This window comes from Conger conger, chromosome 8 (assembly GCF_963514075.1).
Source record: "Conger conger chromosome 8, fConCon1.1, whole genome shotgun sequence".
NCBI classification, from domain to species: Eukaryota; Metazoa; Chordata; class Actinopteri; order Anguilliformes; family Congridae; genus Conger; species Conger conger.
The window spans coordinates 45,548,973-45,563,837 of NC_083767.1; the positions used below are offsets into that span (position 1 = coordinate 45,548,973).

Here is a 14,865-nt window from a genome sequence, read left to right on the forward strand (position 1 = left end):
TTGCACACTCTTACCAGCAGTCGTATTACGCACCATTTCCTGTCATCCATATGGTCTCACAGAGTGGAATTCCCCACAAAGCCCAATAGGCTCTCTGTGTTCTTTTTCAGTGCCTGTATGCATTTCACGGGATTCAATTTTACCTTGAAGTTAAGAACATACTAGAAATCACTAAGGCAGTAGTAATTGAATTCATATCAGTTAAATTTTTTGTTCATATTAAAACAGTATTGCACTCAAAATTGCGTTTTATTGTGAATATCGGCAAGGCTATTGAGTGGAGGCAATGCAAAGCAGAGTCCTGGCAACCTCCTGTCTTGATATAAAAATGATGGACTATAAGATGGACTATAAGTTGTCTTTTTCCAAAATCTAAAGTCAGTCGTAACTCATCATAAGCTAAAGGGATGAGCCATGTCTGAGCATACAGCAGTTAGCATTACCCACACTGAACTTAATATCCAATTTACAATAGGATAGGCTCAAATTCAAACTACACACACACATTTTCTCACTTATCTTCACCTACATGTTTGTTCTAGTTTCCCCATCTTTGAAGTCCTCGGATAGCTCTATGTGTGTAGTAACATGTTTGAAGGTTTGAAAATGCTGTCATATTATCCTAAGTATAGTTTTATTAGCCGATTGAGGCTTTTCTAAGTGTATACTTATAGAGAGGAAGAGAAGTGATTGGGCAAAGAGTGCCAATTTTCTTTAAAACAACCAGTCCTGGTGCTGTCAAAGGATTTGGAGAACATAAGGTCAGCCATTTTTCTTAGTCGTGGTGCTGAATGGGGCTGTTTGTTTCAACCGTGGCCGGCACTGACTGAGCAGAATGCCTGGTAACACAGAAAGCCAGACCAAACATTTCCCTGAGTTTCTCAGGGCCAAGTGCCAGCCAGACACGGATAGTTTAAGCCTCGCAAGATGTTGTACTGGGATCCTGTCCTTTCCTCATTAATCATTTTGTTCTGACAGTGTTTATGCTCCTAGTTCCAATTTAAATAAAATGTATTCTTGGAATAATAATCATTATTATTATTGTTATTATCATTATTATTAGCAGTAATAGTATTAGTCCGAGACGTAGTAGTAGTGGTGGTAGTAGTAGCAATAGTAATAGCAATTGTAGTAACAGCAACAGTAGTAGTATCATGAAAGTAGTTGCTGTTGTAGTAATAGTTATTTGCCAGATTACATTGATATTGTAACCTAATAATTTAGCACTGTACTGTACATTTGGAACACATCCAAACAATGTGGCTGTAGAGGCACATGATATGGGGTGCTGATTGAATCTTATGTGTACTTGGATTTTTTATAAGATGTCACACTGGGCTAAGGACAGTATGAGAGTACTTTATGTTCAGAGGAAGGCCAAGGCTGTTGTACTTTATGGGCAGCTGGGTGAACATACTGATTACATTAAAAAGGAGATTGGGTAAGTGCAGTGTACTGCTGCTACAAACACAGGATGTGAACAGTGCGGTGACACATACTGTAAAATGTGTCCGTGTTTGTGTGCACTTTCAGTGTGTGTGTTTGTGGTGGGGGAGAGGGGAGGGCATACTTAGTTAAAATCAGACCCCTGACCCCTGAAGAGAAGTTTTACTAAAAGAAAATGACACTTACAAGCATATCTGCAACTGTTCCAGCAATGTTCCAACAATGGCAACAGTGCTACAGTATTTTAGAAAGAGGTTTTATAATATTATTTGTGAGCTGGTATTTAAAGTAGTATAAGAGAGCAGAAGTCACCAACAGAGTAATTCTGTACAGTTCTGTTCTAGTTCTGTAAAGGGTCGGGGAAGAGGAATCTCATAATTAAAGTCAGAGCTCAGAGCTTTAAGGAAAACAGATCCATTAACCATGTCTGAACCACTTCCTTGGAGCACTTTAGAGGGAAACTGCAATCCCCAATCGTCCTTGCACAGTTATCACTGAACCTTTGATGCATGAAGACAGGGAGACTGAAATATGTACTGAAAGGCGTACTATGCAGTATTTCTCATTCCTGTGTTTGCATACAAAACATGTCTACGCCCCATTCTCAATCCCGCCAGATGACTGTGTGCCCTGATAGCAATGAACTAAGAAACCGTGGTCTAATGTGATTCGAATAACATCAGCTTCAGTCGTCGTTTTTCCACACAGGCCATTTAGCTAGCTATTTAACTGAATTTAAATGTAGAATTTAGTTAGATAACTTTAGCTAAACGTTAGCTAGTGGTGAGGCTAGCGTCTGCTCTAACTGTTAGCCTGCCTGCACAATTCTGTAACATGCAAGCATACTCACAATGCATCAATTCATTGTCCCTTCTATTTTTATCAGATATCTCAAATCCAGGAGTTGAAAGTCCAGGAGTTTTTTTTGGATTTAGGCATGAGTTGAAATATGCTGGTACTGTGCAGTGGGAGCCAGCTATCACGGCCAGCCTGCTGACGTACAAAACCGAATTTAGTTAGCTTATAACACGACAGCGAATTAATGTTACTAAAAGCTGGCCAGCCACTTGATTAATGGTTAGCCACCAGGGCTAATTTCTCGTAAAACCCAGCTCACCACTGTAGCAGCCAATCGTCTCCTCTTGCACCCCTCCTCCTCCTATTGGATCATAGAGCTTATGAGTTCAGTGTTGGACACATGCTTTTCAGATACAACACAGTAATAAAAAAGGTCCACGGCCCAAGCAGTTTTTAGTTTTTAGAATAACAAATACAAGTAGACAAACAAGGTATTGTGCAGAACTGAACACAGACACAGATTGCCAGTGTATCATAGTAATGCCTGAGCATTGTTTTATAACATTTTCAAGGTGAAAATCCTGCATAGTATGCCTTTAATATCATCATACATTTGTTTTCTTCAATGGCTTTCTTGGTTGCTTTAATTGAAATCCATTTGTTGTTGGCTGCGTTTGTTGTTTATGTTATTACAGTTACATTTGCATTGCACAAACTGACTGTCTTTTATCATCATAAATATGGAACAATTATTTACATACTCTCAATGCAAATATAATTTGAACAGGTTCATTTTTTTCTTCTGGTCTTTTCCTCCTTTTTGTCGTAAGCTTTGCTTTGAATCACCGGAGCTTTCTAATACACCGTCCTGTCAACATGTCTGTTGTTTACTCATCTGTTGTAGCAAATGTGAGGTTTTCACGAGCGGGCTCGTAGCTGACAGCTCCGCGTGAGCGAGAATGACGACTGGGACAGAGACATCGCCATGGCGCTGGTTTACAAGCCGCTCGCTGTGAAACTGCATCCCCGATGAGGTCATGTTTGTTTTTTGCCATTGGTAGCTGATAGATTTATAATGCAGGGGCAGATTTAAGAGAGCTGCAAGTAGAACAGAGCACAAGAGAATGGCCCGGAGGGTGAAAACTGTGAAATATCGCACAGGAAATGAAGGGCTGTCTTCTACTCTAACACCGCTAAGGATTAATGACTGCTCAAAATCGTCATTATTTCCTTTCACTGTGGCAAAAGGGGCTTTACTGTCTCAAAAAAAACTTTACACTTGCATTTGTGTTTATTGCAAAGGGTGTAGCAATTCTGACTTTAAATATTAATTGTTGACCTCATATCTTGGATTGTCTAAACTACTCTGACAATAATCATAAGAATTGCAATAATCAGAATTGCAATTCTATGATAATATATTATAAGGTGAAAATACTGGGCGATATAATGTACCTGCACACATAAATGTATGAATTTAATTGTTTTCACATATTTCTGTTTTTTACTGACACGGCAATGGGTGATATTTAGATTCTGGGTAAGATTAATTCCCCAGGGACCTTCCCTCAACATATCCATAACATTGGAAAAATATTATAAGTGCGATATAGCCTACTCATGCATCTGCTTCTCTTTATATACATTAAAGTGAGACAATTGGACAGAAAATCTCGGGCCGGGATGAGGTCTTAGGTAACGTCTGCTCCCACTGAGACACAGTGTTCTAGGGCAACTTTTCCTTTCCGTTAGGAAAGTACTCACCCTGGAAGAGGTGAGCACCAAGCTTTAATTACTCTGGCTGTTTCCTTTAAAATATTTTCCATTTCATTTGATGCCTCCTCATCTAAAGCTTGACGAGGGGCATTGCCCCAAGGGGCATTGCCAAGGCAACAGGAAGGCCTAATTGAAGTACTTCCTGGCGTGATTTGGTTTTAAAAGTAGTTTTATTGGATCCTGTCAGGAGGCACCATAGCCAGGTAGGCCAGTGTGATTTCTTCCCAACAACAGATGTACAATATTCTACTCTTGAAACCTTAACAAAAGTGGCCCATACAACTACAACAATATCTTACACATTAAAAATCGTAGCAGTGTTGAAACCCTTCAACCTCCATGTTAAGACCCTCACCTTTAACTGTAGTACCTTGTAAAACAATCTCAATATATTTCTCTTTCCTTCTTCTGTCCTTTCTTCATTTGTTCAGGAGTGATCACTATATATGTGCATAAAACACAAAACAAATCAAACTCTAAAAGCAGACAGAGGGACTTATTTAATGACAATGAGACAGATTGAGTAAAATACTCCAGCCAGGTTTCCCCTGGCCCCAGTGAACTCTGTAAAGTGCTGAAAAGCTGTCTGGAGTTATTTTTTACAACACGGAAGGGTTGATGGAGGGAGCCAGGGGGACGGACTCACAGCTTCAGGTCTGGCAGATTTGAGACCCAGGGTCTCCTTGGGAGATTTGCCCTTTGACCTCAGGCAGGTGGGTGACACTGTAGCATTTCACCCCAGGTTCCTCACCTGTCTAATTCAGCTTCATGTCATGGCACTAAATCCCGGTTTTCACTGCCTCGTGAACACCCACCTGTCGAGAAGGCAGACATGTGTCACTCATAGTGCAGCGGTTATTACACTGGCAGAATGTTATGGGATTTTGTCCCTGTTAAGACAGATCCACACACCTGGATGCCCATAAGTTTGGACTGACAGGTATTTCTCACAAAATAAAATACCACATTATGCAGGGATTTTTATGAACTCACTGCCCTGTATGTTGAAAGATGGTATCAGCCAAACAGCACGCCAGTGCCCGAAACGTACTATAGCTGAAGCTTGTTTTGAAACTAGCAATTAGTTAGTATCATAAACAAGTTTATACATTAAAATGACATTACCACTGGAGGCTGGTGAATTCCTGAGGACCTCAAAACTGGCCCTTTATAGGTTGACACATTCTTGCACACGGACATTTTTTCATGTATATGCACACACACAGCGAGATAGATACCTGCACACACACACACACACACACACACACGCACAGCTGTCAGCCACGCATACTCTCTTGTTTTGTCATGGGTGGAGCTATGCAGCTGAGGAGTGACCTGTTCTAAAGGGGGAGGAGATAGATGCATAGGACACACCCCCGTTCTTCACGCCCCCACGCTACAGCACAAATCTACTGCGCAGGTTGTTACCCCACCCCCACCATTTGGGATACTGTGTGTGCGGTGTGATATTTCAAGATGGCCTGTCAATGAGTAAAGGAGTGTGTGAGTGTGTGTGTGTGTGTGTGTGTGTGTGTGGAGGTCCGCCTGGCTCCCATGGCTTTTGCCTTTCAAACTGGCTTGGCTTTTGCCCGGTCTCTCTCTCCCGGTCTCTCTCTCTCTCTCTCTCTCTCTCTCTCCCTTTCTCCTCCCCTTTATTCTCTCCTGCCTCTTCTTACTCCTTCTCTCTCTGCTGACTCTAGCACCCCCTTCTCACCCAACATTGCTGCAGGTTGCTATGTGTCTTCACATCTGTGAGTTTCAGTCCCAGAGAAGCACCTCTGGGACTTCACCACAGTTACAGCGGGGGGTGTAAAAAGTAAGAGTTATGTTGTCCTGTGTACTTACTAATATGAAAACATGTTATTATCATCACTGTTCCTGTTTATGTTAAATTATCAGAGAACTGTGAGACGCAATTATTTGGGGGCACACTCAAAAATCTTGAGCTAGGTTTTAAAACAGCTCGCCAGTTCAGACCAGCTTCCAGCTTGACATGGCTTGGCCAGCTTAAGCTATGTTTTGAAACAGACAAGCTACCAGCACTACCTGGTTGACCAGCCCATATCCAGCTAGACCAATTTTCAAGCTGGTCAAGCTGGCACAGCTGGATTTTACAGTAGGGTTAAGCTCTCTCCTCTGCCTGTCAAGCTTTAGATTGAATGGGCAGATCTGAAGACAGCACTCACTGAGTCCACAAGACAGGGCAGCACAGGGCAGGGTGAAGCAGGACTCAACAGCCATAGTTCCAGCCAGCAACCAAACCAACAATCAGCCCTCTAATTGCACTCTTCACTGGAGCTGAAGAACTGTCCCTGCATTGCACCAACATTTGTACATAGATTTAATTTGCAAATACATGCAACTGTTAGTTTGCTTTTTTACCAACAAAAACTGGTGGTTTTGGTCAACTCAGAAAAGATCTGAGACGCAAAGTGGAAGACAAAAATCAACGCTTGCATTTATTTCGAAGTCAAACAAATGCTGAAACCCCACACAAACCCTGCTTCTTCGGGGTATTGATGTTGATACATCCACAAGGAAAATGCACAGGCAATACATAAATAAAAATCAAAAATGTATGCATTCCTCCAGGGATCAAAGCCCGTAATTTGCCATTGTGTGTCTGAGCTGTTCCGCTCACGAAAGACTGCTGAGGACAGCTTCCACATCACAGCGCCCCGAAGTTTAAATTCCTCTGATGGTTTCAGTCTGTTCCGTGTCTGCTCCTCTCCGTCCCCCTGCTGGGTGTGCTTTCATTTCCTGTTTTGTTCCCCTTCCCCCGTAAGCTGCCTTCCTGAGCCAAATTCCCTCCTTGCCTACTCATCGTATGGCACGCAAATCGCTATGGTCAAACAGCAATGGAGTCTTGCTGCTTCAGTGTTGGCATGTAGATCCATGTTAGCCATGGATCTACTTTCTTGTACGAAAACCAACTAGAAACCAGTTTGGTACATACGTACATACCATACATTATCATTGATGCTAGTTCTCTCTCTCTCTATATATATATATATATATATATTTATATATATATATCTTTAAAGGTCCCATCAGCTAGAATCAATGTATCTATACTTGAACGGTTATGATTTCATGTTTGGGGATAAAAATAGTGTCCTTAAAATTAGCTATGCGGAAATGGCTCCCTTATACTGAATGTGTCCAGGTAAGAGAAATAGATCACCCAAAGAAATGTGCTCTCAGTGCTGCTGCTGGTTTGGCTTAACTCCACTCTGCAGCATTGTTAAGGGTTTGGCTCTGGCAGAGCAGCACTGCTCACATTACATTGACATTTCTTTAAGCAGCCTCTCTGGCTCGCCTTTAATGACCGGCCTTGCTCTAGCCAGACTCAGTGACCAGCCTGACTCTAAGAAAAAGTGACAAGAGATTCCACTCCCAGGAATCGACCCTGTGCTGCAAATCTGCTTCAATGCAATAACTCTGTGTGTGTGTGCGTGTCTGTGTATGTGTGTGTGTGTGTGTGTGTGTGCGTGTGTGTGCACGTGCACGTGTGTGTGCGTGTGGTGTTTCTCGCTTACATAGGTCAAACTTTCTTCAGAATGTGTGCCGTCATTAACCGCTGTAACAGGAGAGAGCTGGGAAATTAGTTTTTCTCATTTTTGAAACTACATTTTAGATTTAGATAAATGAGCTAACATTAGCTAGTCTGCTCGATGTAAACAGCAAGTTAGTTTCCGTCAGTCAAAAGAGTGTTGTTTTTAATTTATATTATCATAGGTCACTCATTCACCAGTTTGACTTTTTTGATACCAAAAACAAATGTCAAATATACATCTGGTCAGCAGTGGTGTATTTAATTTCTAATTGCTAGTCATTTGTCAGCTGCTGTTATATCATGTACTGTATACATATACTGTATGTAGTGCATGGTCTGTAATCCAGTTTTACAAAGAATGTACTCTAGGGATGAAAGGAAACTTTACCTTATATGGGCTTTGATGGAAGCCTTATTAATCTACGCCTGTGCTCTAACCAGCCTCAATGGCCTGTCTCACTCTAACCAGCCATTTTGACCTGTCTCAGAGTTTTGTTTTATGCTTGGCAAATTGGTAAATATGAGAATGGCATATCAAAATGCACAATGAGTATAAAAATCAGGCTTGTATTATATGGGATTGGCGCTGCTGGAAAATAAACATTTTTTGAGTAATTTGATTTAAGATCCTTTTTCATATCTTGCAGCTATGCCACAAAGCTAATTTGTCTTCTGTATCCAACTCAGACTGTTCTGCAATAAGGAACATGGAACATCAAATTTTTTTGTGACAGCAGTACTACAATACAGTTCATAAAAGTGCATATTAATATTTCTATATTATATCCATAGAAATGTTTTGCATGCAATGGTGTAACAACATTTAGTTTACATACATTTTTTATCCAGAGTCAGCTCTTAGATCTTTGCGGAGGGATATGAAAACCAAACATTTTACCAAGCGTCTTAACATATTCCAGTTTTGATATGTTTTCATTTGTTTTACCTTAAAAGAGAGTTTGAAAACATTCACTCTTGTCAGACAGCTGACCGAGGTGGGTCATATTGCTGACCGCAAACATATTGTCCTTTCAATAACACACCCAGCCTGTTTCTGTATGTAAAACTCATTTCATGTGTTTGAGGACAGGGCGTCTCATGTCTGGAGTCAAAAAGGGATCGGGGGTGCATCCCTTTCCTGAAGTTGTTGAATAGGAATGCTGATCTGGGATGGGGGGAGAGTGGCCCCTATGGGCTGTGGGTGGGATTACAGCATTCTAACCACATGGCCTGCTCCTCTCACCACACCCACTGGCCCTCAATGTTTGAGGTGGCACACCTGTGCATCTGACCCAGCTGCTTATCAGAGCAGAAACAGGATAAACACATAACACCGGGAAGACTCCCAGATTAGCAAAAGAGATAGAGAGACTGTGAAATAGGGGGTTAGAAAGAAAGGGACATGAAAATTGAAAGATTGACAGAGAGAATTAAATATATGAAGATAGATGTAAAAATAAAAAGAGATTTAGACAGGCATGTCCTAGAAGACAGTGAGAGAAATAGGTGGAGGTACTCCCAGAGAGCTATATGGAGGAAGGGTCCTATGGGACCTTAAGGGAGAGTTGGTACACCAAAATGTGACTGCCGTGGTTGAGGTTTGTGTTCATGGAATGTAGACCCAACCTCCCCTTCCCCCCCACTCCTCCCCTCCTCCCCTCCTTTTCCACCTCCTCCTCCTGCTCCTGTTCAGACCCACCAGGCATTTATGCCACGTCTCTGAGCTCTGTGTTATTGGAGAAACGCTCCTCACCAGCGGGACATGTATACCTGCTGTTTGTCTTTGTAACCAGTCTTATATCACACTTCAACATGTCCCTGTCTCCTCTTTCTCCCTCACACACACACTCACTCTCACCCCTATTACACAAGCATACACTTTGTGTCTAGCTTATTCTCTCACACACTCTCAGACACACAAACCATATAAAACCTGGTTTTATATGGTTTAAATGTGTAGTGAGGGGGTGAAAGCAGAGAGAAATCAGATAAGGATGTGTATCGGTAAATTATTTAGGTGTTTACTGTTAATGGTCAGTTGTCCTATACACAAAGTTGTCCAGTTCCTATAGCTGGATTCGTGACAGAGGTGAACTATTTGGTGTGAGTTGTAATCCTTTTTATACACCACTGCCATCTGGAGTCCAATTACGCTTCCAAGAATGATAACACTGAGAACCATGTTAACTGGCCATTTGAGCACTATATACTGTATGTCTGTCTCCCTGTATTATAACTAAGGCTCTCCAATCAAGCAATAGATCTGTCCTCTAGTGTTGCTTTGCATAACTTGCAAGGTTCTTTTTTTCCATTCTGGCCTGAAATCGGGAACTATCTTTAATAAATAGGGGCGACATGGCTCAGGCAGTAAGAGCAGTCGTCTGGCAATCGGAGGGTTGCTGGTTCGATTCCCCGCCCGGGTTGTGTCGAAGTGTCCCTGAGCAAGACACCTAACCCCCAAATGCTCCTGATGAGCTGGTCGGGGCCTTGCATGGCAGCTGATCGCCGTCAGTGTGTCAGTGTGTGTGAGTGTGTGTATGAATGAATCTGTTCCATTTGCCATTTACCATTTAGTTTACTTTTGTCCATGACTTTTCTCCTGTGTTAATTAATTTTTTGTCATGACAAATGGAAATGAAGCATCATGGTTTTAAGTTCATTTCCATTCTTGAACTATGACATGGCATCAGCAAACATGCTCACAAATGGAATTTTCAGGAAGAGTCCCAGGTTGTTCAGGCTGGATTTGGCCAGTGTCTGCTGTTCTGGAGTCAAAGCAGATTGAACAATCTAGTCTCTGTGCAGCCAGCTGGTCTTACTGTCTTTGTATTCCTTTTTTTCCCATAAAATAACTGCCAAAAACCTCATTATCATTGTCATATTTAGAATTGAAATAATAAGAAACAGGCTTAGAGTACTGCATGTTGCTTGCATTCTATGAAATAATTTGAAATTTGTGTTGGAGAGAGAGACATTCACAAATAATTATTTCTCCACTTTGAAATGTTTCATCTTGGATCTGGCTTCATGAACATGGTGATTCACTTGGCATTCATATGGCTCCAGAAATAACAGGAACTGGGAAAAAATACATTTTATTAAAAAGACATAGTTCTAATAATACAAAACAGTTTCTCAGTTTTATTTTTTTTTTCCCCAATAAGATTTTAGTTCTGGTTCTAGAAAAGAGAGACCAGATTCATTATTACCAGATAATTGTTCTTTGTTAAAATTGGTACAGTTTTACCCTGAGTGTGCACTTAACCCCCTCACTTTCAAAAAACCCGGGCCGTAGTTTGTGAAGTGTGTGGTCAATGTGAAGACATAGGGGTGTCTACGGGGTTTCCCTAAACAAAAAACAGATGTCAGGATAGAATCACTCTCAGTTTTGTGTGGATGTGGTGTCATTCATTAGAAATAGGGAATGGAGCTGGAGTCACTACTACCAGAGGTGGAGTTACAATGAGTGGCATTATGAGCACTTAATCATTATGAGAAGTATCAACCTACAAGCGGTTTTGTGCTCCATGGTAAAGCAAAATGATTGGTACAAATCAGTGAGGTGCTGATAGAATATAGTATCTTGGTCCATGTTTGGTTCTTCAGTAAGCCACCTGCTCCAATCCTTAGAGATAGGGTGTGTCTTTGGCGTTACTCTCAGTAGAAATAGGATGAAGAACAAAAGTGGCATCTGTGATGAATCAATATCAGTGGAAATATGTAGTGGGAATGGGACCAATCTCAGTAGAAATGGATGACTTGATAGCCCCTCAGGCAGCTGAAGGCCTGAGTGTCCAGGTCTGCCAGGTGGATGAGGTTGTGTTCCAGCTGAACTCTCACCAGGTTGCTGAGAGGTGAATCCTTGCCTTTGGTGCAGAAGGAGTCCCGTGGGATGGAGTGGATCTTGTTGTGAACCAGAGAAACAGAGTGCAGGGAGGGGGGCAGGCGCCGTGGAACCTGACGGAGGACATTGTGTCCCAGTTCCAACTGGTGCAGGGCGGGTAGCCCCCAGAAGGCCCCAGGAGCAACCTTGGTGATCTGGTTGCGGGATAGGCCCAGATGCTCCAGGTGAGGCAGGCCCAGAAATGCTCCTTTGCTGACCGAGGTGATGGCATTCCCCTCCAGGTTGAGGGTTCTGAGGGTAGGAGGAAGGTGCTTTGGAATGTTCCTAAGAAGGTTTCCCTCCAAGTTTAGATTCTCCAGGTGAACAAGGGGCTTGAGCGAGTCCTTAGTAAGGCCCTTGTTAGTCAGCAGGTTGGCACTCAGGTCCAGAACAAGCAAACCAGAACCTTCAGCAAACGCATCACCGGGGACTTGGTCAATGTGGTTCCCACGGAGGTACAGCTCTTTGATGTTGGTGGGGAGGTGGACTGGGACAGCAGTTAGGAGGTTGTGCATGAGGCTGAGGGTGCGAAGGCGGCTCATTGGGGTGAAGACCCCATCCGGCACTGACTCGGCCCCAAGGGTGTTGTTGTTGAGGCTGAGAATCTGCATGCTAGGGCTGTGGGTCCAGGCCACTTCAGACATCACACTGACGTTGTTTCCGTCCAGACGCAGCTCCTCCAGGGAGAGAGGGAGGTCAGTGGGGATGCTGTTCAGGTGGTTTATGTCCAGGTAGAGGCGCTTCAACTGCCTCATGCCCTCAAAGGCCCCTTCGATGCCTTCATCTGTCAGGTGGTTGTTGCTAAACACCAGGAATTCCATTGAGAGGTACTCACGGAGCAGGTCCAGCTGGATCATAGGGATCTGGTTGTTCATTAGGAGGACGTAGCGGGAATTATATGGGATGCCATATGGAATCCTGTCCAAGACCTTGTCTGAACATTGGACTACCCTGTAAGGCAATGAACATAATTGTCATATACAGTATGTATGATTCCCATCATAAACACTATCAGTAGCACTATCATTTTGTCCCAAAAGGTCTGTTGTAAAATTGGATGCTCTTATTTTTCATGAAAACATTACATTCAGGAAAGAGTTTTTAGTTAAGATGAAGCTGAAAGCATATTGAATTCATCATTGAAATTGTGTTGTATCAAAATACTAGCTCAAATTCTATGAATCTGTATACACATTTCCAATATTTTATAATATGCTTTTCTTTACTTTTTCATAAAAAATCAACAGAATTAACAGTAACTTGTGAACTCCTGAGGCACCGTCTTACCTTCCATAGCAAGCACAGGCAGGGGGGCAGTATTTATCTGTGAAATAGGGGAAAGGAGTCTCATTTTCAGCTTTTTTCTTTTCCTTCTGCTTCTTTGTTTTGTTCTTGGTGTTTTTGACTTTTTTCAGAGATTTGCTCTTCTTCTCTGCTTTGTTATTTTGCTTGCTTCCTGTTTTCTCTGTGTTTTTGACTGGATGTGTCCTTTTCTTTTTTGGTTTCGGAATTGGCCGGTTGAACTTTGACCTTTTCTTCTCAGACCTTTTCTGAGCTTGTGTGACTGAGTTTGTGTTGGGTAAATCCCTGAATGAGTCCACCCTCACCTCAATCGCATTGGGGACTAACCCCTGCTCCTCCCTGAGGTGTGGCTGAGAGCCGTCTGTCAAGTTTGTAAGCTGAACAAGCTTGCTATTTGGTTTCACTGGAATGAAGGTGGCCTCTTTACTTTCCCCTGCTGTCACTGGCTCCTGGCTGACAGTTGGAGTAACAGTGCTGTCTGCAGTAGTGAGGATGGTTTGGAGTTGGTCCACTTCCTGGTGTGGTTCTGAAGAGTTCTGATCTACATTATGGCTGGGGGTATGATTAAAATGGGGGATGTCTGTCTCTATAGAAAGACCAAGATTAGGGCTCAAATTAAGGATATCTGTCTCTAATGGGAGTTCAGGGTAAGGGTTCAAATGGGGGCTCTCTGTCTCTATAGAGAGACCAGTGGTAGGACTCAAATAGGGGATATCTGTTGCTATAGAGGGATTTGAATCTCTCTGCCTTTCTTCCTTACCATCTTCAGCTCTATATTCCTTCCGATTCCTATTTCCTTCAGCAAAAATATAATCTTCCACCTGGGACTTGTCTTTTCCAGTCTCTTCTTCTTGCCTCTGGTCCTCTTCATTGTCATTTTCTTTTTTATCATGAAAGAGTCCCTCTTTCTCCACCAAATCAGCTATGAGTTCTACCTTCTCTTCCACATCAGTAATTCCCTGCAGTATCTCCTTTTCCTCATCCTTATTTCTGTGTTCCTCCATCTTTCCCTCTCTGTGTTCTTCTTCATGCCTTTTCCCTTCTTCATCATCTGCTGGGTCCTCTCCATCTGCATCGTAAAGTTCCTCCCTCTCCTCCTCCCCAACTTCAGCTCTTGGTCCCCTCTCTGGGTCTGCCCCACCTTCCCCATACAAGTCCTGATCCTCAGCCAGAGTCAAAGGCCGCCCAGTACTTTCCTTCTCGCCCTCAAACCAGGACACAACCTCACTCCCAGAGTCCTCTAGCGCCACCACATGGCCACCTGAACAATCACAGACATTTGTAGTCAGGTGTTTGTAGCACAAAGGTCTGTAAGGGTGCTGTTTTTACAATCAAAACCAATCTGATAAAAATGAGTGAATCGTTGTACAAGTCAATTGCACTTCAACACAATTATGCATTATTTAGTTTGTTGGTCTGGAATGCTTTAGTACTTACTGGGCTGAAGTACAAATGCATGGAGAGGAACCACAAAGATCCACAGCATCAGGGAAAATGACTCCATTATACAGGACTCTGTAGAGCAAAAAAGTACCAGTGCGGTGATGTTATTTAAAAGTAGACTTGTTTCTAACTTTAAAATCACTTAACTCAGTCTGTCAGCCTCAGCTGAGGTTTGGAAACTTAGATTGGAGGCAACAGCAGAACATTTTCCATGTTTTTAGTCAGCCTCTGATTTGTGGTACTACCAGCAAAATTTATTCCAAATACCTCTGTCAATTTCCTGCACATCAAATCCTTCTGTATGAAGCGAAGCCATACAGAGCCCTGCTGGAGGGTGAGAGGTGTCCTAAATATGTGCCATGACTTTATTTAGGTATTACCCTGACTTTCCCAAAATGAAGCACAAATCCTGCTACTGCCAATGTATCACCAATAAACATGTTAGCACATTCCCCTTTCAGACCCTGCTAACCATTCACTAACACTAGTGAGCTAGAGCTCTTGCTAAATGCTTTTAAAAGAGAGACTACGGGCATCAACTACAGTACCTCGTGATTCTAGGGGTCCTTGTACAGTCCTGAGATCCGCGTGCGTCTGTTCTGCCCAAGAGTGGAAGTCATGCCCGATGCTCCTGCTCCGGGGATGGTGAGGGTTTCTGCTG

General features: G+C 42.6%; 1 protein-coding gene across 1 annotated transcript; it reads right to left on the minus strand.

Annotated features, from left to right (window-relative positions):
* Positions 1-11,317: 11,317 nt before the first annotated feature.
* wu:fc23c09 lies at positions 11,318-14,265 on the minus strand. Its single transcript, XM_061250673.1, has 4 exons — positions 14,199-14,265; positions 13,522-14,022; positions 12,747-12,864; positions 11,318-12,410 (listed from the first exon to the last, which is right to left on the minus strand). Exons 1-4 carry the CDS (start codon positions 14,263-14,265, stop codon positions 11,318-11,320), a joined length of 1,779 nt encoding a protein of 592 aa, XP_061106657.1.
* Between the last annotated feature and the right edge of the window lie 600 nt (positions 14,266-14,865).